Raw genomic sequence first — 23,087 nt, 5'->3', positions numbered from 1 at the left:
TTTACGGCGATTATATATGTTCTTACTGTCTTTTTACATCGGAAATAAGACAAAACTTACGAAACGTAAAATTACGAAGTATTGATGGTAAAATAGAGAGGGGTGAAGAATAACTATTCCTCACCCAGAGTAACGAATAGCGCGACCCATATAACGAACATGGCATTGCAATAAGGATGAAAATTTTCATGTTTACAATATAATAGAGTGGGTTAAACTAACAACATACTATTGACACTTTGCAAATGCACATTGACATTGGAGGAGAGTGGCAACGTGAACGTATTCCTAGTCGCAAATAAGCTCCACCTCCATCCCACATATGCTAGAAGGGATAATTGTCATTCTTCTCTTCCTCGTCTTTCCTACACCTTCTACTCCTCGCGTCTTCGCTAACCCATTTCATTGACGCCAATCAGCACCACGTCAACATTAGTGTTATCGTCATCGACGCCCCATCTTCTTCTTTCTCATTTCTCGTTAGCTTTAATTCTCGTTCCTACTAATTTTCAAGAATACTTTTCTTTTTTCTCTCTCTTATTATTTGGAACACTCTTTTCTTTCTCCAACACCATGGACCATTTGGTGGCTTTAGTTCTTTTTCCTTCTTGTTCTTGGAACATTCTTTCTTCTTATTATTGCATGAACCACCTAGCTAGTGTTGTCTGTGTTGTCCTCACCCGCGAATATTTCGGCAACCATCAGCCTGTGGACATACTGCAGAGCATAGTCTTCATTGATCTTGGTGAACGCTAGGTCGCTCATGTCGCAAGCGCATGGTGGCCATTGTCCATGTTGGCAATCGGTGCTTGATGCTTGGCCATGTAGCTTAGAGCCCATTGATCGTCCTTGCCCACGAGTGCTTTCAAAATGATTCGTCGTGATTAATTGCTTGCTTAATTAATTAAGTACACAAATAATTAACGACCTACTTAATTCTCTGCATGCCTAATTAACTGACAACCAGATCAATCAATTATCTGACTAATTGGAAAATATCCCTACTTCTAATTATCTGTAGGCATAAATAATTGTCTAACAAATTAATTAATTGCATTAATCACTCAATTTCCAAATTGATTATTGAAATGGACCTAATTAATTGCATACATAATTAAGTGTCTAGCTAATTAATTGCATCAATGGTTTCATTTCGAAATTGATTTAGTGCTCGATTTTTAAAATATTTTCGCATGAATGGCTGCTACAAACGACAATGATGACGACTACCGAGTAATGTAGGACACATTCCCTTAACGAATTTCTTGACATTTAAATGGACACTTGATTTGAGAATGTAGCATGTCTGGCTCTACAAGAAATATAATATGATCACGTCCACGTGGCGGTCTAATGACCCGCCTCCCCTCATAGCCATCCTCGCCGTGATCCACTCCTTGGCATTCTCAAGCACCGTGCCAGCGATAGGCCCGGCCACGACATCTTCCATGGTGTCGTGCACGACGTCCCTTCGCAGGGGCGCGCGGATGCGTGCGCCCATATGAAACCTGTGATTCTCAATTAATAGTAGAGATAATGATAATAAATACATAGCGTGTGGGATTAGTGATTTTTATGAAGAAATATCTAATTTTATTACAGAAGGTTATCGAGAAAAATCTTATGTCTGTCTTTTAGGAAGGTGATCTCACATATATGGTGCAATTTCTGAATTCTTAATTACTTATTGTTTACATAGTTGAATTGAATCGGCACCTACCAAAGGAAGCATGAAACAAGATCCCCCTAATGGGATTTGGTTTTTTAATGGGAGGGAGAAAAACCAGTGGGAGGAGGTGGTGGGAGGTGGGACGAAGAAAAAACGAACGAAATAAACTGTACCAGGCTACCAACTGCTCCATTAGGGGTAGAGATATGTTATTCCTATGTAAACAGAGCAAATCACACGACTTATTAGAAGCAATCGTCTGTGTTATTATTGGTCTTTGCACATATTTCTGATTACGGGCCTGTTTGCCGCGTATCACACACATCTTGTTCAATTGAACTGTTTCTATTGTGTTGACTCATCGCAAACAGTTCATTCGAGTGAACTATATGCCCTCCATCGCACACACCTTGATCTGGCTGATCGTTTCTATTGTGTTGTCTGATCACATACAGTTTATCCTAGTGAATTGTATGTCGTATATCGCACACACCCTCATCTGGCTACCTGTTTCTGTTGTTCTGCCTCATCGCAAATAGTTCTTCTGGATCAACCATTTACCACGCACTGCACCCGCAACTCTAATCTGAATTGTGTTTCATGTCACCGCCATCGCAAACGTTTTGCATCTTTTTTGACAGTTTTATTATATCACCATTTGTGATTAATGCATCGCACATAGTTTCGTCTAAGGGTCTCTGATTGGACTATCGCGTTTGGACCAACCTGCAGTAATGCGCATTGAGTCAGTGATTCTAGGGTTTAGTGGTTTCGTCGACGTCAACGCACCCTAAGCATATAAACCATCAACAAGCATCATATGATCATATTAACCATCATCAAGATCCTCCTCTGCACCCACTTCCTCCTCGTCCTTCTCCTCTTCCTCATCTGGCTCATACAGTTCATCCACATCAGTGTCTCCTTCAAAATGAAAGAGCGGGTCCTCTCTCTGCCTCCTCATGTCATCTAGCCTAGTAATTATTTCCTCATACTCTTCCAAATCAAATCATATTAAGTCAAAAGGGCTAGAAGCTTTCTTCTGACTAACTCCACCTTCTCTGTTGGCTTCTTGTGATTCCTAAACCTCTAAATTTTTGTTCTCATGTTTTGCTCCAGCATTTCTTCCAATTCCTCTTGATCCAGATCATGCTCTATTGCATTGCCTTCCTCCATAACCACATGGTCTTTCTCAAGATGATCTTGCTCCATAGCATTCCCAGCCTCCATACCATGATTTGAGCTCTGTTGTGTGGAGTATAACTAGAGTGCATTTGCGTGCTGAACTTGTGTTGCTCCGTCTAAATTTTTGGATGGTGATATGAAAAGAACTCCATCATTAATTATTTCATACATGGTGGTCTCTCCAAAATCACTAAATGGAAGTTGCTGCTCACAAACATGGCATTTATTTTTGATTAATGGATCAACAACCAAACCACCCATTTTATGAAAAAGAAGGAGCATGGTCTTATTCAAATTCAAAGCGCTTCGTAATCTTCAACCAATTCTGTGCTTCAATATAATTTCCCGGAGTAAGCGCTATAGCTTGTTTCCAATATTCAGCAGCTTGATCAAACCAAGCTTCCGCAATTTCCGAATCACCCTGTAGAATGGCCTGTTCGATCAACGGGTCTTGGATCGGGGACCCTAGTGACTGTGAGGTTAACTATCTTCTTATCTTCATTAGCAATATGGTTAAGCATTTCATCCACCTTATCATCATCACTAGTCTCTTCCAATCCTGTTATCCCCACACCAACATTTCTAACAAAACACATATAATCCCTAGAACCATATCCTTCTATCTCTATGAGTTCTATCAGATTATGATTTGTTACGTCTGAAATGCACATGGTCCTCTCAAGGTTATCTCTGTCATGAAAATGTACTTTTAACTTCCCAAACATCATTATCCAAACCTAAGACAAAGACGGAAAAACAAACAGTTTAATAAACAAAACAATGCCTTTACACCAACCTCTATTGCTAATTTAGTTACAAAAATACCTACAATATACATGACTGCATAATAATTCAAGTTAAATAGACAAAGACATCCTGTCAAAACCAAGGGATTTTCAGTAAATTAACAAATTCAATTCTTATTTATTTATGAACAACCTAGAGTGTACAAGTACAATATACATTGTTGTTTATAAAATCAATAACAACATACTTTAGTGTTTAATAGCAATAAACATTACTGCTTAACAAATCAAGTTAAATAGACAAAACACTACCTTAGAAATAGTGTATTTTCTGTAAATTAACAAATTAAATTCCTATGAAGAACCTATAGTGTACAATATACATTACCTTTGAAAAACAACCTACAAGATAACCATAACTTACAGTTTAATACATCAAGTTAAATAAACACATAACAATGCACATAAAAGCAAGATATTTTTTGTAAATTAACAAATTCAATTCCTATTTATTTATGAACAACCTAGTGTAATGAACAAATACAGATCAACAAATTGTTCATTTGCCCCTAATTTGCTTGAACCCTAGCCCTAGAATCTAAAGCACACACAAAGGCTAGGTTTCGAAAGAGGTGCTTACTCGATGCTGCCGAATGGCTAGGCCCACCGGTCGCTTCCCGTTGAAGTCGCCTTAACCCTAGAATCTAAAGCACACACAAAGAAGGCTAGGTTTCAAAAGAGGAGGTGCTTACTCAATGTTGCCGAATGCCGAGTTCCACCGGTCGCTTCCCATCGAAGTCGCCTTGACACCATGGCCCAAGTTGTCGCCTCCACGTACTCGAGCGATGGTTGTGGCATCATGGTGTGCACCAACTAGGTCGGGTTGGAGCCCCCGCGAGCATCCTCCGATGGCATAGGGTCTCCACCACCACCAAGGCCTATTGCGTCGTCGTCTCCGCCACCACACTTCACCGTCAACATATCAAAGAGAGATGAGAGAACAAGAGGGAACAAATCAAGTCACAGGAGAGGCAGGAAGGGTAAACGAAAGAATACCTAGCCCTATCTGTCGCCTGCAAACCGGTAAGCCACGTTGGCAAGAGCGAAACCCAGACCCCAACTGTCATAATCGTCATCAAAACGGCCAAAGCAATCACCTACTGTATTTTGCAAAAAAAAAAACTGAGAATTGGTTTTTGTAAAGCCCTCTCGCTTTTGTTTTAACGCTGACCTGGAATATTCTCTTTGAACTAAATCAGAAACAACAATGATTTTATTTTTATTTTGCGGAGTAACAATGATATTATTGACACCGAGTTTGGAAATAAGGACATCCACAAATATAATTCTTACGCACACCAAAATTCCCGAGTTCACGCTTCATAGCTCAACAAGACGAAAGTGTGCAAACATTTATTTGATAAACCCAACTTTACACTGATACAAACGATCAACAGAAACTATTAAGCATCCGATATTTGAAATCCAGGTAAAACGAGAATGGCGTCGTTACAAGTATGACTGGAGATGCAAAACCAGAGATGGAAACCAGTATGACTGGAGATGCAAAACCAGCGACCTACAACGGGGTCAGGCCAACAACACCTGCAAAACAAGCATAATCATGAAACAGGTGCACTTTCTGACTCCCAACAATTGGCACTTATAGAACATTAAAAACAGCAAACAGTTTCTGTAAAAACAGCTTCAGTGATTTATGTAAACACTTGACAGCTCACATGAACAGTTTATGTAAAACAGCTGCAGTGATTTACTTATGATCATAGAAAGAAACTGAACAACAATTCTATACTGCAACAGCCTGGGGTAATTTTATTTTGGCATCGTCATGACATAATGTCATCATATCACTGAATGTCCCGACATCAGCCCCTATAAAGTCACCCTTCCGCGCGGAAACCCTAGCCTAGCTCCTATACCATGTCCGCCACTGCTAGGTAGGTTGTGCCACTCTTCTTTTCTTCCACTCCAAGCAATCCACCAGCGCCATGGCCGAGTAGAGGTCGAGCTCGATGGCAGCGGGATAACCAGCATGCCAAGCCCTTCTGCACCATCTGGAACTAGTCTAGTCCACCTCAAACATCGCCTCCAAGCCCAAGACCATGGCGCCCAGGAACCGCGACTTGGCTACGTCTTCTTCCTCGCCAGCAATGCCTCCACAGCTCGACTTTGTGATCCTCTGGCCCGCCGGCACTCTCAAGGTGAGCCTCTGGGCCTACTTTTCCTTGCAGATCTCGCTCGATTTCAAGGCCCTTCGTAGCACCACTGCCCGACGACGTTCGGCTCCGGTCAAACTCAAGGATAGCCTCCGTTAGCTTGCCTGGATGATATAGTTCAACTTGCCTTTGTGCGGGCATCGTTTTGATGCACACGCCAATCGTTCTTGGGCACCGTAGCATCGAGCAGGGGTGCTGCCGCCGCAAGAATGGTTGCCGGCACTGGTGAGCGGCACCGCATGGCCATGACAGAACACCACTTCTTTCTAGGATTAGATCAAAATAGATTGGGCCCCACTTTCAGCACGAACACGAATTGATCCAAATGGCTAGCCCCACTTGAATTCGTTAGTGCAATTGCGGTTCGAATCTCCATCGAAGCAAGCCTCCCCTTATCCGTTTTGATTTTCTTTGTGTGGCTGACAGGTAGGTCCCGCAAGTCAGATCATTAAGCCGCAGATGGGCCTCAGCCCAGTAGCGTGCTACGCTGTGGCGGGCGTGCGGCGCTTAGCTATTCCTCGCACCACTTCGGCCCAATATCATTGCCCGTTCGTTTGTTGTTTAATCTTTTTGCAAACTGCGGTTTTTCCTAAATTCAAATAAAATTCAATTTAAATCTGTAAAACGCATATTGCATATCAAAATGTTCCTAAAATTGTAACCTCTCTGTTCATGTCATTTGCATTCTTTTTTGCTTCCTTTAATTAAATTTCAATAATGCATTGTTCAATTTGTTAAAATCACAACAAATAAATATAGCGCAGAAAGATATAGTCTTTATATCTAAAATGACCAGAAAAATGCAGAATCCATTTATGCCATTTTATGCAAGTTAAATAACTTTAGCATCCTGTTTAGTAATTCAATTTTAACTTCAAATTGCATATGAAGTTCTTTTGGAAAACCAACTGCATTATGTCTTTGGTGAGTAGTGAAGTTGTAGGTTAATACAATCACTTTCGAATGTCATGCATAATGTTGATTGGGCATTGCCTTGAAGCTTATGGTTGTTACTTTTCTTCTTTGTCGATATTTGCTTCTTCCCGATAAATCGTAGTACTGACGTTGGTTACGAGGCTACTTACGACTACGCTCCTGAGGATCTTGCACAGTACCAAGCGGCTGTGCCGACAGGCAAGCAAAACCTCCTTGGTCATTTCTGATCCCATGCTTTCCCCCTGTTGCTTGCATATTCGATGATGTAGTGAGTCTTTTGATGGCTATTCGATGCGTAGCATGATTCTTGTCACCATGTTACTTGCTTGTGTTGATGCCATGTTATAGCCCTGCTTATCTTGCTGTAGTATGCCATGCTCAGGGTTATGCTTAAGTTATGCCATGTCTACTTGATGTAACTTCCAGGATATCACACGTATTAACCTGGCTCTGATATATTTATGTTACAGTATTCTGGAGATAATTTATATGTAACATGTAATAAAGGCAACGATGGGAGGTCATGCCTAGTACATTGGTGTTTTGTTCCACTCGAGCTGCCCTAGGACCCAAGTTCTTGTTGTCTTGGTCCAAGACTGAGCGTGCTAATCACTCTTGGGAGGTTTAATGGGGGCCCCCTTGACCTACTACCTGCCCACAGACCAGTTCGCGTGCCACTTTAGTTCGGGCTTTCCATTTGGAATACGCGTAGTTGTATATTTCATGGTCTTCAACGGTAAGCATATGATGTTGTTAATTTTACCATTTGGGGAGGTTATCCTATATGGCTCTACCCCCTGATGTTTTGCATACATATAGGAACGCCTCCAAGTGGTTATCCTATATGGCTCTAGACATCTTGCGCCCTGTGCACAACAGTTAGGTCCGACTCGGAGCTATGATCGGACTCTTGATTCTGGTAAAACTCAGTTGGGTGGCTCCCTGCACTTTTCCGCAGAAGTGCCGAGTCGATCCCTCTCTGTAGGCACACAAAAACCTTGTGTATGATAATTGTATGGTACTAGGGGAATGCAAAGCTGTGCTATGATTGCGGTTAGGTAGGTGAATAGAGTAGTTGTTCTACAATGTTCCTTTACTTTTCAACGCTCTCTTTCCTTATCTCTGATAGACGCAAGTTGTAGCGTGTCTCTCTAGGGCTTAGCCGCTCAACCCCCTACCCCTTCCCTTTGAGAATGTTGCATATGTAGTGTAGTATAGATCTAATGTAAGTCTTGCAGAGTATGTCATTTACTCTCACTTGCTTTTACAAACAACGCTGCAGAGGATTACTATGACTCCGAGACAGGATGCACCATTGAGCTCTACGCCGAGTGAGGTCCTAGGTGGCAGCCTGAGTCCTCGTGGGATGGGATTGTTTGCTTTACTTTCTGGCCTCATTAGGCGAATGTTGTTAAACGTGTCTGTACTCAGACCTACTTCGCTTTCGTAATGTACTGACGTTATGTTGGGTCATGACCTCTGGATGTAATATTTCGCTATCCTGCTTGCGCTTATGAGCCTTTGCCATATATATATATATACGGTGGCGCTAAGTGAGTGTGAGTGTAAAACGCTAACCCTGCGCTCCGGCCAGGCTAAACGCGCCGCTCGGCCATACCAACTAATCATCTTTCCCATTCTATAGTAAAATCCCTAGCAAAAAAAAGTAACGAAATTAAATCGTTACTATGTACATGTCGTACCCTCCGTCCCGCCCTGTACTACCTACTCTCCTAATGACTTGTAGTAAAATTCCTGCTAAACATCGTAATTGAATTAATTCGGTTACCAGCACGTGAAATTGTCGGATTCCAGGCTCCGCGGACCCTAGATAGATTCGAACTCTGGGGTGCGTGCGAAGAACTCAACCTTCCCAGTCTGCCTACTCGTCGATCTCACATCCTATCTCGATGAACAGGACGGAAATGGGACAAGGCAGTTTACCCAGGTTCGGGTCACCTTGCGGTGTAAAACCCTACTCCTGCTTTGTGCTGGATTAGCCTCGAGATGGGCTGAGGATGAACTAGTACAGTGCAAGAACCACCTCAGGAAGCGTGTTTTATAAAATCATTTGAAAAGAAATGTAAGAAATGTATCAGAGAACATACCACATGCAAGTCTTCCACCAGCATTTCCAGTACTGAGGCTGAGCTCATGCCCACCTATAATGAAAGAATAAAGAATGAAGCATCTGAAACTGAAGGGGACAAAGATTTAAAACAAGTAGAACTACGCATACCTTTTCCCAAGTCATCTTCAAGCTCATGAACAACAAACGCTCTCCCAACAACTGCATTAGGGCCAGTCAAAGGAATCTGTGTAGAAGTAATTCTCAGAAGTTGGTAAACCAAATGTTGGAACTTAAACCTACCACACTGCAACTTATGCTAAGAGTAAGAATAAGATGTCTGATCTTTACCTGGCTATCGACAATGGTTGTCTCCGCCACACCTAAACCACCACAATTAAAAGACAGAACCCCTAAAATAAGTTAAGGTCCAACAAGACAACTTCTGAAAGAAACATGAGAAATATGTCCGTGATTGTTGCAGGTTATACCTTCAGCATTGGCAACAATGTTTCCCAGGTCACCCGCATGACGGACTTCATCTTCTGGTGCACCATGTGTCAGGCCGTTTGGGTTAAAATGTGGACCTGTAAGATAAAAATTTGCATTTTAAGTGATGGGACATAGGTATGTAGTATGTTAAACGACAAGATGGTTTAATTAATTTTTGCAAGTATCATCTGCTACCCCTATAAAAGCACGAAAGGGCGGAGAACCAATTCATCCTATCCATCAAATCTTGCGATCGGATGGCTTACATCATTCCAACATACTAAACATGTTTGACGCTTTAATTACCCAGCATGCCATTAGCCGCTAACCTCTCTCTGTGACAAGGAAAAAAACGCCACCTCCGGTTATCCTCTCCCCACGCACCTCGCACGATGCCTCGGCGGTTTGCCGCCCGCCAGAGCCCCATGGCTCGACGACTTGACACGTTGGCGGACAGGCGGACCTCCGCCTCCACGCGCTGGACGACCTCCACCAGACCACCTCTTTCCCGACGCATCGGCTGACTGGCGACCACCTTCTCTACGCGCCGGCGGACCTCTGCTTCGAGGCACCGACGGACCTCCGCCCCAACATGTTTCCCGCCCTCACCTGTTTCCCAACGCGACGGCGGACTGACGGACCTCCGGCTCGACGCGTCGGCGGACCTCCGCCTCGACCTCTGCCTCCCCAACCAGCTGAACGAGCGTCGCTTTTGTTCTTTCTGGTATGGATCCCTTCCCCCTCTTCGCATGTGTCCTCCGTTGTGTGTGTCCGTGCTCTGCGTGGGTGTTCAGTTTGTGCGGGTTCCGTGCCTGGATCGCTGGCATGTGTGTGCTCCATTAGTGAATGACAAATTTCTGAATTTTTGTGATGAACAATGTTTACGTTCGTTTAGGCAGCTCACCGGCATCCATCATGGGCTCCCATTTTAGAATTAATCAAGATTAGATTACCTTTCAGGCTTCTTCCGTTGCCTAGCAAGTGAGCTGATGATCAGGAAATCATGTTTAACTATCAATAAGTGATCTCATTTCTTGGTTCAGTGAAGTAATTATGTGGATCTTGTGAGGAAAAAAGATAGGCCAAGAAGCCTGGGAGGTTGTCTACAGTCACTGGCCTGCTATGTGACCTGCTTGCATCTTTTCCTGATTACCTCACAACTGCAATTGTCTACGTTTTATATTAACCATCGTTTTATCAATTTAATTCATGAGTTTGTTTTCTCGAATTTACATGTATGCGTTGATGACATGAAATCTGAATATATATATATATATATATATATGTTTGACAGTGAGTGCTGCTGAACATGTAAGTATAGCCGGGAGAGTCATGTATTCACCCGATGCCATAGCTCACTAACCCCGAGCCGTTGCCGCTGTCGAAGACATCTTAATATTAAACAGTAAGTATTATATTCATCAAGAGAATTTCCTCACTACGTGGTGTTAATTTTGATCCATATGATTTCTCGCACAAAGAATGCATCTATATGACATGAGGTTAGTCTTCTTTAACTCCTTTCTGATCTATTAATTATTAAGCATCCTATCTCTTGGTCTCAAAGTTTTTGAGAAAATGATTTATTTTGTTTAGTGCCATTGAAGAGATGTGGATAAAGATATCAAGTCGTAGTTTCATTGTGCATCATGCTTTTTGTGGGGGTTTCACTGCTTTTCTTTTTTGCATGATTTCTCAACATGGTAGCATGGTCTATCATATTAAACCTCTTATTTGTGTGCTAGATCTATTTCGCTATACAGGCCAACATGTGTCGGGTGCACGTAAGACTCCATATATAGGGTCCACATCATAATGTTCCAGTCCATAGGTTCCATCCCCCTTTATCTTTCTCGATCTCGATTCAGTTGGTTCTATTTCTTGTTTGCAGATAATTTCGAGATTATTTAAGTGAAGTGACGACTTGTGTGTAATTTCAAGATGGTTGCAATTAGTAATCCCTAAAAACGATAGATTGAGTGAGGCTGGGCTGTATGGTTGAGAAATCCTATATTTACATCTGTTCTCTCCAAGATCATGTAGCGGTGTGATTATTTTTTGCAGTTTCCGTAATTACCATTTTCTCTTACTCTAGCTTATGTTGTTGTGTTGACAACACTAGAGGGATGTTACTCAAGGAAGATTCAATAATAGGTAGAGTTTCTGTACTTACTGATTATATATATTGGCATATGACCATAACTGAATAATGTTGAATTATCTTCTAAATTAGTATGAATATTTTTCTGCTCAAAAACAGTTTTCTATGATATTTTGCAATTTCCATGTTTCGATTGAGCTTCCTATGATCTATAAGGCCTCTCAGGTTTTAGAATTGTGATATCGTTGTATATAAGCCAAAATGAGTCTATGATAAGGGAAATAAACTGACTACGCTTACGGTATGAATGAAACTGAAGAGTGAAGTGATATTTCTTTCTACCATTGCATAGCTTTACCATCACCGATCCATGTTAAGTGTGATTTGTTTCTCTGTGCATTATTCGGATACAGAGGATTCAAGCTGAAAAAAAGATGCAGTGGATTCAATGTTATGCAGAACATTATCACAATCTAGCATTTCCTGTGGATGCAGTGTCTTCTATCAATATATTGTTACTTTTAGCTACGCAATTTCCTCTGACAGCCGAAGGCTTGTCTATTGTTGGAATTTTGCTAGTAGGCCTTTGGCCCAAAGCCCAACTAAAATTCTGAAATTCTCTTGGCCCATTCATGCACACATGTGAGTGGAGTGAGTGAGGCTAAAGTTTAGTCCCACCCCGGAAGTTGAGAGAGAGTTGCACCTCTTTATAAGGTGAGCTCTTCTACCACTTGTATGAGCATGAGAAGAGGAGACCTACACGCGCGCTCCTCCTCCTCGCTCGCCTCGCCACGCCACGCCTCGCCTCGTCACGACGCGCCGCGGGTTGCGGGATTGAGCCGAGGACAGAGCTATGCACGTTGTCTATATTTTTGCTGCATGGGAAAATTAATGAGTTATTAATTAATAATTAGCGGACGAGTTAATTACTGAACCGTTTCTGATTCTTTTGGATCGTGACGACTCGGACGTGGAGTTTACTCCCACGACCTACCCGGCCCGCACTATATAGTCAGGCAGACGTCTACCCTAGCGGCGGTCGCTTCGTATGGTTTCCCACCACCGTTCCAGATCATTGCGCCGCCAAGCAAGTCTTCTCCATCCCTCCTTCCGGCGTGCACCGCGAGAAGGGACAGCAGGCCTCCGGAACCCCGCCTCTCGTGATCCTGTACGGGAGAGGGGCGATCGGGTTTTTGGGGAGCGCACTCGTGCGACTGCTGGCAGCGACGACTTCGCGAACGACGACTTCTTCCCCGACCTCGGCAACCTCATCCTCGACGACATGGGCGACAACGTCAACGCCGGCGGTGCTGCACCCGCTGCACCGTATGTGATTCTATCCTTCCTGTTCGAGATCGTGGTAGAATTCATGTTTCTAGTATGTGCCCTAGATGTGATATGTTCATCTGCTATGCTAGTTCGCATGATTAGTTTAATCTCTGCTGCTGTGGTCATGATTTATCTTCTGTTTATTCGGATTAAATCTCGTAGTAATTTGCTCATATTTCCAACATCTGTTAGTATCTTTTGTATTTGATGGGATCTTGTAACGAGAAAAAACCTTCGAAGCAATAAACAGGGAACAAAAAGCTTGATAGTATTGTACTATTTTATCTCACTGAAAAATTATGTGTACTCATCAATACGTGCATTTGCACGTACACGATTACTAGTAGAGTGAAAAGGAAACGGTAGCACAAGTTGAGAAACACATTTATATAGGACTTTCTGATGATGTAAAACAAACTAAATTGTGTGCAGCTATAAACCAGTGACATTTGCACACAGAAACCGAGCCCAATGGAAAATTAACCTGTTGATATGCATCCATTAGTCGTGTCACCAAACTCATGCTGCAAAACGAATGATCATGTCATTCTTACGGACCAACAAATACAAAACAGAGGTACTCAAGGAACAAGACTCACGAGGTGGAAGCCATGAAGTCCAGGAGCAAGTCCAGTGATACGAACGTTCACCGTCGTAGGACCTGCTATAGGAAAGCAGTTCGAAGAGTAAATAGAGAAGTACTCCCTCCGTTCCAAAATAGATGACCCAACTTTATACTAACTTTAGCACAAAGTTGGGTCATCTATTTTGGAACGGAGGGAGTAACATACAACCGTATTACCCTTTTAAATGTATTTGCAGTGACGCTGATGCTTGAGATTTAACGGATATTTCAGTTAGGATTTGTACAGCAACGGCCTTAGCAATCCATCATCTAAGCTCGGCACACTTTTTGTTTGGTATTTGAACTGAAAAATAAAAGTTACCAAGGGACTTTCGCTACAAAAATACTCCGTTCGATTGCAGCTAGATTTAGTCATATGCAATGCTTGTAACGAAAGAACAGTTCAGATATATTTTATTGAAATGTATACTATGGAAGAGTTCAGAATTAAGTTCGCAAGAACGAGTATGCTGTAAGAAGAGGCAAATTCGCCGTGTGTCCAGGCAAAGGCAACTGGCGAAGCTTCTGGACAGTCAACAGGTGGTAAACAGATGATAAGAGTATAAGACAGAGGCGGACAGAGAATGAAGAGAAAGTGGAGCGCACGCACCGTCGTCTTCCTGGGTGAGCGTGACGACGCCCTCGACCTGCGAGGTGCCCTTGAGCACCGCGACTGCCTTCTTGGTGGCGTCGGCGACGACGAGCGCCCTGGCGGCGGCGGTGGCGCCTCCTGGGGTGCAGACAATTCGGAGCGACTGGAAAGGGCGGGCAGAGGCAGGAGCCTGGAAGAGAGGCGCAGCGGCGGCAAAGAGGAGGCTCTGAGCGGCCATGGCGGTCGTCGGGAGCGGAAGAACTTTTGGGGGTTGGTGGTGGAGGTGGTGAGTGACGATAAGGTGGGATCGGGCCGCGCAAAAGGCACAGATTTGACTTCGGGCAAAACTATTTCACAAACAAAATTATTTTTGAACCCCTCAAAAAAAATTATTTTTGAAAATAGGATGGCGATATCCACCACACCTGTGGCATAATCATGAAATAAGAGATCCAGTCACTCCCGGACCTCCTCACAGTTCAGCGCATTCTGGCCGTTCGATCTGTTTGCTTGATGCGTTTCCGACCGTTAGATCGATGCGGTGAAGGATTCTGGCCGTCGGATCGACCCCGTGCGCCTGTAGCAATGAACAGTTTAGCTCACCACCGGAAATATCTCGTGCCACCGCCGTTATTCTCGTCCCCCGTCGAGGGTATTTTCGTAATTTCGCTACGTGCTATATAAGCCCGACGCCCATCCGTTTCTCCCCAATCAGCTTCCTCTCCTCTTCCTGTTTAGCTGCCGCCGCCTCCCCTTCCACCGTGGCCGCCGCCTCCCCTTCCACCGTGGCCGCCGCCCCCCATCGCGCGACGGCGAGCCCACCCGCACTCCCGTCCCCCTCTCCTCTGGTCGCCCTCACGCATTGCATCGCCTCCTAGTCGCCCTCACGCATTGCATCGCCTCCTGGTCGCCCTCTCTCTCTGTAGATTCCCCACTGCCGCCACCACCAGGCCAGCTCCGGCGAGGTCCGTCGCCATACTCCTTCTCCAGCGCGTTGACCAGACGCGCTGCCCCTTTACGCGTGGCCCCGGCTAACCCTAGCGCCACGGTCGCCGGTCCACGGCGTCGCCATCGACGCCGGCGCTGCGCCTGCACCTCCGGTTGGTCCTCCCCGACCCCGTCCGAACCCTCGCGCACTGCGTCGCCTCCTGGTCGCTGTTCCAGGCGTCGCCATTGACTGGAGGAGCGCGGGACTGTCGTCCTCGCGTTTGTGCACCTCCAGGAAGAAGACTGCTCGAGGTGAGACGCCTTAGATCCATCGTGCGAAGGTGGAGGTGAGTGCCCTCTCCACTTCCCTCATTTCCTCCCTCTCTCTCTGTTTTGATCCCTTTTTTCTGCAGCTCGACATATAGGTCAGTGTATGTGTGTGTGCAGCAGCTCCAGAGGGACGAACGTCAAGGTAGCCACTGCTCCGTAGGTATGAATCGGGTCCCTAGCCTCTTATGAGCCCTACTTTTCATGGAGCAAGGTTGGCTGCTAAGTGTATGTGATTTGATGCCTCTGGTTCTTCCATGTATGGAAGAGATACTATTTAGTTGTCTGCATTTTTCTTACTCGGTTCAGTTTGGTGTGCCTATCAATGGGTTGATGATTCAAGATAATTTGTGATTCTGTTATCTAATTGATTGGTATATATGTGCTTTTTTAATATGAATCACTTTATGCAGAAGATCTGAGTTCAAAAAGATTGCATGACACCACAAACATTTGATATTTTTTTATCATGGCCTAGGTTTGGTGGGCGAGCTCACTGTCGTCCGCCTTGAGGTCGTGCTTCCCTCTCCCTCCTCTTTCTTTGTTTGTGTGTGTGCGCACGCGTGTGTGACTGATTTCGTTAACCGTGTTGCAGCTGGTCCGTTTCAGAGTACGGCCCTTCATTCGTGCCTCCCGTTCTCTCTGCCGAAGTCGTGGTTGTGTGGACGCGGCTATAGTCAAAGGGTCGTCGCCAGCGTGGCACCGGCGCCTCCCTTCCCTCTCCCCGGGAGCTGGAAGGTACTGTCTCGGGCTTCCCAGATCTGTTGGATCAAAAATTGCAAGTGATGGAATCAAATTTTGTTGGATCAGAAATTGCGGTTGATGGAATTAAAACTTGGATGTGATCAAATTAGGTATTGCTTGAGCTAAAAGTTGAATGTTTGTCGACTTGATTTGTAGTTCAGCATGTCAAAATTGTGGTGGATTGTGTGGTATAGTTTACATATTTGAAAATGTTGTTGAATTTTCAGAGAGGACCATGGCATACTGATTACTGAAAGGAATTTGTGAGTTCCTGCACGATGCATCTCCAGCATTTCTTGTGCAGATCGGTTCCTACTCATATTTCCCCCTTGCATAACAATCAACTTATTTTAGGAACATTAATATCATCATTGGCCTATGAATTTATAACATACTTTCCTGCTTTACAGTTCTGGTGAACATCCTTTTTAAATATTTTTGTTTCTTGAAACCTCAAAACAGTAGTTTAAATTCTTTTCCATGAATCAGCGAGTTGCTGCCTTGGTGATGGTAATTAGTCATGGATAGTTGTCATTCTAAAGTTGCTTGGTTCAGATATCTACTTTTTGGCAATGATTTTGCCTTTTTTCTTCCTGTTCAAAATATACCATTTGGCAGTGACTAGGTTCAAAGATACTGACCTGTCCTATGTTGTGTTTGCCGTTTTAACAGTGGGAACCTGCTATTGAGTTATTTTACTGGCTTAATTTGGCCTCTCTGCAGCATCCAGTAGCTTTTTATCTGAAGATTTTCACCATTTCTAAATACTACGTACTTGTCGCTATGTAATAAAACCATACATCCAGCCGCTGCCCACGGGATATTCCCAGCCACCAATCTTGGTTATGCTCAAATTATGCACCAGATATTCCCAGTCACCAATCTTGGTTATGTGAGCACTCTTTGACCTATTATTTAAATGAAATCATCCTGAAATTCCTGATCTCATTAAGCCATCATACCAGGAGGAAAAAATGTGTTTAATTGGCAGGGTTAGGGACCTCTGAAGTAAGATCCTAGGCCGTAGTTTTGTTTTCCTGTCTCTTACAAAATTATGAAAAAAAGTTGGTTACAACAGCAAAGGATTAATTAATTTATTTCCTCTTGGGATAGTCAGCTTAGAGGAAAGCTTGGTCATTGCTTCACACAATTGATATTGGACTGCACATATTCAAACACCACAGGTGCAGCAAATTCAGAAAATCCATGTCTATGTAAAACCCTGTTTAGGTTACTGAGTTCTTGCTAGCTTTAGGGTCCATACTTAATTGACATGATGTTGTATTTGTAGATTTTCAAGTGCAATCTTCTTCAAGAAAGCTCAATATGCAGGTTAGTCGTCATTTGGTCAAACAACATTTGCACCAATGTTTTGTTCGTGTAATGACACATATTTCCAGCATCACATGAATAAACCCAATTGATATTTGAGATGGGATGCACGGCTGTACAATATTTTCCCGCATATCTACTCCTGTAACCACCTGCCAACCATACCTTTCACTATTTTTTTGAATGCAAATCAAGTACGTTCTTAAGCCTTTTTCTTTTGTAGGAAATCCTAAGCAAGGCAGGTATCTATACAGCAACAAGTTTCTGCAAAATAGGAATCGAAGAGTACCCTCATTCTAGTCCTTGAATTGTTTATTTTCTATATTATTTGGCTTCCGTAGTTCAGATGCAGTTGAACAACATAGATTGTTTTTGCTTGCTTGTGGCGACGTAAGTATATGGTTCGCTCTGAAATATTAGTACTTTTGAGCTTACAGAGCACTATATATGAGTATATGTTTGGCTAGTGGTTCCCTTCAGGATACATGTGCTAGGTTTCAATATACGTCTTTGTTGCCTTGCTTGATTTGTTAGGCGTCTCATTTTTTTCTCTGTCTCGCAAGGTATAATAGGCAGAGGCAAATAAAAAATCTACGCCATAAAGTGATCCACACTGTAACTATGATACGTATAGAATTGTCAGTTTAAAGCTTGCTCTGAAAGGAAGCATTCTACTTTATGCTCTTCGCTTATTATCTCTGTAAAATCTTAAGATTTTGGAGGGAGTTCAACAATGCTGCAGGTGCTTGTGTCCATTCAGGCTCTCATTTTGAATGAGAAGCCATACTTCAATGAGCCGGGATATGCAGGCTCTGCGAATACCGCAACTGGACAACAACATTCTATAGAGTACAACAAGACCACATTTCTGCACTCCTGTAGGACTATGTTGTATTCACTTAGAAGACCTCCGGAGGTAATGTTTCGCTATATGTACCTACAGTTCTGGCTGAAGGTGCAAAAACAAAATAATAGTCCATCTCTTGTCCTTTTAACACATGCTGAAATAAGAAACTTACTCGTGACATGATAGACTATTAAAGATTAGCCCTTTTATTTTCTCAGATTTCTGGATCTTCTCTTGGTTTACTGCATTTGCTGCTGTTTACTTGAATATGCTATAAAGGTTTGTTTCAATGTTCTAAAACACAGTGGCTGGAATGCACTTGGTCACCCCCACCTTGTAGTGGAGTATGGGTGGGCCTTTGGGCTTGTTTCAGTTTAGGCCCAAATAAGCAGCCAGCCTGGTAACCTGGTTAAGGTAACGCCTATTTATTGTGGTTAATCATGTTGCATACTCTTTTTTTTCGTAATCTTAGTCGGCAAGGGCACATGGATACGTAGTATGCATACTTGACTGAATGACTGGAGTTTTAGAACATTCTTGTATGTTTTAATTTAATTTTGCAACATGACAGCCCTCGTTTGTAGTTACCAGACAGTTAAGTAACATAGTACTCTATTATCTACTACTTTTTAGTAACCTTCCTTTGTTGTTGGCTCTACTTGCTGGATGTCAGTAGAAATGGTCACACAAAAACAAATTGATGGAAATGGGATTTGCTGGATGTACTTATGATTTCTAGGCTTCTATATTGTTAGTGATACGTTCCTCTTGGAGTCATCTAGGTCTTTAGAGAATGACTGAAAATTGTCTTACATCCTGTTACATCAAATGAAGTAACTTGAAATTTTCGAATGATAAATTAACAGGGGCTTTTGAGCATATAACACATCGGTAGAAACATTTCCTTGGAGAAAATGGGTAACTTAATCATAGGCGTTATAGCAAATACTAAAATTTACATGTTGCATCCTTTGGTCTTTTGCTTAGATGAAGATTATGTTCAGGGAACATTAAATGCAAAGTGTCTACTCCAGGCTGTCACCAGCACTGTGTAACTGAACATGGAAACATCAAGCACACAGATCTGGTTTTCCTATGCCTAGGTGTCTTCTCCTTTAGTCTGTTCCTGCTTCATTGGTACTTATAGCCTTATAGGAGTCTGATTCTCAAATTGGCTAAGAAGCAAGGCTTAAATTGGCTAATAAGCAAGGCTTCTCTGGTTGTATGAACCAGCATTACATTTGAAACTTAATCAAGTTAACAGTAGATGTAAAGGATTTTTTTTCTGTCATGTTTGTCAAAATGGTGCATGACACATATCATGCTCATTGACATGCGCGTGGTTACAGTTACTGTACTGATTACAAAATCACCCAGGCTCTGTCATGAGAAATATAAGATAACAAAAGACAGTTGGTTACTTCTCTCCGATTTCACATGGATAGTTGGATTTTGGGGTACATGTGTAGTTTTAGTTCTGTAACTTTGGTTTGATTGACTCCATGGTTAGTTGTTCGCACACTGTTGGATGCTTAGTTCAGTTAAAAATATAATGCCGTATGAGTATAAGAATACTAACGAGCTTTCGATAATGCTAGAGCTGCAGTAACAACTAAGGATCCGATATATAATAACATCATGAAAGGGGCACGGAGCGGCGATCCAATATACACCGGCGATGAAGGTATATTCATATACAATATGTATATGGTACCATCATCTCGGGCTTCCTCGGACTTCCTGTTTGACCTTTGTGCCTATTCATATAATGATGTGATTCGACACGCTGATTGCCTTTTTATCCACTGATTTTTCTTTTCTCCCTTTTTATGATTAAATTTTCAGGAAAATACCACTGTATGATTATATAGGTTTAACTCTAGTTCACATTCTTTACTTTTTCAAGTGCATGCTATGGTTCATATAATAACTCCATTTCTTTATATTTCACTTTGTCAAGTGCATGCTATGGTTCAAAGCAAAACTCAGTTTTCAATTATAATTCAGTGATGTTCTCACCTTAGATTTTATTTTGCGTAATTGTAGGAAGTGGGGATGGACATTCGTGGATTTGCCGTCCCTGATTTGCTTTGTGGAGGTATTATCTTTCATAATGTGTTGTTAACATATCTCTGGAATAAGTTCTTATGTTCAGTACATATAGTTTGGTTGATTATCTTTTAGGGGCCTTCTTTGGAAAGGCTTCGATAGACTGTTTGAATTACTGCCTTATTAGGTTAATAGAATTTGAACATGTGACTTTATCTTTGTGTCAACCATACAAAGGAGTTAGTGACCTGTTCTTAATGATATATAAAGGAGTAGGCAGTAGTGCATGGTAATAATAAAAAATGCATCATGTGTATGTGCAGGACACATGCCCATGATTCATAATGATTTGCGGCAGTCTTAGAAGAAAATTTCCCATTGCATTCATCCCCATTGAGTGTCAATTGCAAAGTTCATCCGTTGGTGAAAGGAAACTGTACTCTTCTTTGTTTTAGTGCTCTGCCTCCCTGCTTCTATGACAGAATGGCATGGCTTCGTGTACAATAAATGTTCTCTACTCTTGCAGCCCATGTATTACTATTGACAGGGTTTGTCTAGACTTATCTTTAAGGCTACAACCGGGAGTCTCATAGGTGTGTGAAGATGATCTAGGGCATTGCTTTGTTAGGAGTTCACTTATGTACAAGAATGGCATGTTCTTTCACGTGTAATATATTGTGGTTTTTTCTACTCAACACCACCTGGACCATGTATCATTGTAACCTGCTCTATGGTTTGGATCTGAGCACTGGACCATGGTGCTGGACAGGGCACGACGCCCTAAGACCGCTCTTTGGAATTCCAATATACTTAGATAGATAGAAGTGAAAGTTGAGGACCAACATGTATGTTGTATCGTGGATGTCCCCCTTCATAGCATTGTTTTATGAAATGCACTAACACTCCGAGAAGTGTTTCTGAGTATATTTGTATATTTGTTACAACAAGTATGCTTTGGTATGAAATTTGCCAATATCGTGTGATGAACCTTGATGTTTAGTACTGAATCATTACTAAGTGTTTACTAACCTCCTTTTTTAGATGTTACCTTTGTAGTGAAGTTGTTTTTGGTATAACTTTAGCCTATGTTGGGTAGCTACCTTGCTTATATATGGATGTGCGGACAAGACTTGCCTGCTCCCCCGGCGTGTGCCCATCCGTGCTCCCGCGTACGTGGCTTGATTTGATTGGAACAAAATAAGGCTCCGGCCCCACCTCCTTAAAATCAGGGGGAAGATGATTAGATTAGAAAGAAAAGAGGGAAAAAAACAACCGTAGGATGAAGTGGGAGCACGGATGGGAGCATGGGGAGGGAGTAGGCAAGCCGGATCCTGGATGTGCTGCAAACTTTGTTTCAGATTAGGACATTGCTCTCTCATGTCGCGCTCTTAGTACTGAACTTAATGGAAGTGGTTACCTTTCGTGGTCTCGTGACTCGATGTCTTTTATTAGAAGTGAATGTTTCTTCTTTCTTTTATTTTGTTGTCCTATTTGAATATGTACGCTAAACCATGATTACACTTGCTTGACCACATTGTTAGGACCGGCACCCTCGCGCCAAGGCGCGCTGCCGATCTAGCAGGTATTCGCTCACACACCTTGTGTGGCATGAGCAGGGGGCAGCCCACATGGACTGTGCGGGGCGAACAGTAGAATAGCCCACACGTGTGGGCGCCGCTACTTCGTGCCACACACCCAACAAGTACTCACCACCCCGCGCGTGTGGCACAAGCAAATATGCACACACGTCCTGGCGCAGCTATAATAGGTACCCACGAAATGACGATTTAGTTGTCATCGGGATAACAGATGTAATTATCCGGGATGACAAATATGGTTGTAAAAGCATGGCAATTTTCTCTGTTTTGTTTAACTATAGTTGCCATGTCTAATTTAAGGTAGTTGCCGCGTGTAATCAAACCATAGTTGTCGTGCGTCATTAACTACTTGCCACATATGGTCAAACAATAGTTGTCATATGTGTTTACCTAGTTGCCACGTGTGGTTAATCACAGTTGCCATGTATGTTTACCTGATTGCCACGTACGCGCAACTGCAGTGGCCGTCTAGCAAACGAATCATAGTTGCCATGTGTGTTTACCTAGTTGCCATGTACGCGCAACTGCAGTTGCCATCCAACAACGTACGACTGTCATGTAGGCAAAAAGCACTTCGCCCACACGCGCGTGGACTAGGTGATGGTTGTGTGGGCAGAAACTAGTTCGCCCACACAACGCAGCTGGAAACCGCGTGTTGTGGGGCGTGTGGGCGACCTCTCCAACGCCCACATCGGCCTTGTCCTACGTGGCACGTGAAAACTGCCTCGGTGTGTCAAGATTCGTGCAAACTTAACTGGACGATAATTCAGGCGTGTGGGCGAATTGCAATGTTGCCACACGTGTGGGCGTTAGTGTTTTCGTAAAAAATCACCCAACTGATTCCTAATATGCATCGCTTGACAACACGACGTTGCACTCTACTGTGTAGCACCTAACACTAAAGCGTCATATCTGTGCAGCATCTAGCTGTAAGAAGTTGCACAATATAGTGCAGCGCCTTGCTATCAGACGATGCACAAAAAAGTTGGCGGTGTGAAATATTTTAAGAACAATTTAGTGTATAAAATAATTTCGGTTTAAGATCAAATTTGTCAATTTGCCGATTCACGAACCCAAAGGCCACGTGTGGCTCATCCCCGCTCACGAGTGCCCATGCATTGCAGTTGGAATCAAAACTTGCCATGTTTATAATATAGTGGATGATGCGGAGCATCCCAAGGCCATCGCCATGGACCCAACTACATCTCCTACGACCTCTCTTGGACCCATGACACGAGCACGTGCAAGAGCCCTCGAAACCGAGATGACATCTCTCCTCTCAC

At 43.0% G+C, this 23,087-nt stretch overlaps 2 protein-coding genes across 5 annotated transcripts; one reads left to right on the top strand and one right to left on the bottom strand.

Moving 5' to 3' along the window:
- Window positions 1-4,917: 4,917 nt before the first annotated feature.
- LOC119328542 (superoxide dismutase [Cu-Zn], chloroplastic-like) lies at window positions 4,918-14,306 on the bottom strand. 4 transcript variants are annotated; one of them, XM_037601517.1, is made up of 8 exons: window positions 13,999-14,306; window positions 13,363-13,427; window positions 13,248-13,287; window positions 9,333-9,428; window positions 9,193-9,254; window positions 9,013-9,088; window positions 8,882-8,935; window positions 4,918-5,205 (listed from the first exon to the last, which is right to left on the bottom strand). In XM_037601517.1, exons 1-8 carry the CDS (start codon window positions 14,216-14,218, stop codon window positions 5,180-5,182), a joined length of 639 nt encoding a protein of 212 aa, XP_037457414.1. In that variant the 5' UTR covers window positions 14,219-14,306; the 3' UTR covers window positions 4,918-5,179. The 4 variants fall into 4 exon arrangements, with proteins under 4 accessions (XP_037457414.1, XP_037457415.1, XP_037457416.1 ...); XM_037601518.1 differs by having other exon boundaries at window positions 13,363-13,424; window positions 13,999-14,304; XM_037601519.1 differs by having other exon boundaries at window positions 9,193-9,224; window positions 13,999-14,303.
- Window positions 14,307-14,565: 259 nt separating this feature from the next.
- Window positions 14,566-21,123, top strand: LOC119333504. Its single transcript, XM_037606379.1, has 10 exons — window positions 14,566-14,640; window positions 15,022-15,254; window positions 15,321-15,397; window positions 15,713-15,747; window positions 15,830-15,972; window positions 17,092-17,162; window positions 17,270-17,310; window positions 17,534-18,226; window positions 20,204-20,255; window positions 20,530-21,123. The coding sequence occupies exons 1-8, from the start codon at window positions 14,566-14,568 to the stop codon at window positions 17,615-17,617; spliced, it is 759 nt and encodes a 252-aa protein (XP_037462276.1). The 3' UTR covers window positions 17,618-18,226; window positions 20,204-20,255; window positions 20,530-21,123.
- The last annotated feature ends 1,964 nt before the right edge of the window (window positions 21,124-23,087 follow it).

The sequence above is a fragment of the Triticum dicoccoides genome, chromosome 7A (assembly GCF_002162155.2).
Source record: "Triticum dicoccoides isolate Atlit2015 ecotype Zavitan chromosome 7A, WEW_v2.0, whole genome shotgun sequence".
In the NCBI taxonomy this organism is placed as follows: domain Eukaryota; kingdom Viridiplantae; phylum Streptophyta; class Magnoliopsida; order Poales; family Poaceae; genus Triticum; species Triticum dicoccoides.
Note: the sequence above shows the minus strand (reverse complement) of the source record. Positions and strands in the feature narration are given on the sequence as shown.

What these genes read in the sequence shown, in the direction of transcription:
- LOC119328542 (XM_037601517.1), bottom strand. Translation starts at nt 14,218, where the DNA reads ATGGCCGCTCAGAGCCTCCTCTTTGCCGCCGCTGCGCCTCTCTTCCAG. An exon ending in GCTCACCCAGGAAGACGACG is followed by an intron (nt 13,428 to 13,998) that starts GTGCGTGCGCTC and finishes GCTTTCCTATAG; the next exon opens with CAGGTCCTACGACGGTGAAC. An exon ending in TGAAGATGACTTGGGAAAAG is followed by an intron (nt 8,936 to 9,012) that starts GTATGCGTAGTT and finishes CTTTCATTATAG; the next exon opens with GTGGGCATGAGCTCAGCCTC.
- LOC119333504 (XM_037606379.1), top strand. Translation starts at nt 14,566, where the DNA reads ATGAACAGTTTAGCTCACCACCGGAAATATCTCGTGCCACCGCCGTTA. An exon ending in TCACTGTCGTCCGCCTTGAG is followed by an intron (nt 15,748 to 15,829) that starts GTCGTGCTTCCC and finishes ACCGTGTTGCAG; the next exon opens with CTGGTCCGTTTCAGAGTACG. An exon ending in CTCTCCCCGGGAGCTGGAAG is followed by an intron (nt 15,973 to 17,091) that starts GTACTGTCTCGG and finishes CTCTTGGGATAG; the next exon opens with TCAGCTTAGAGGAAAGCTTG.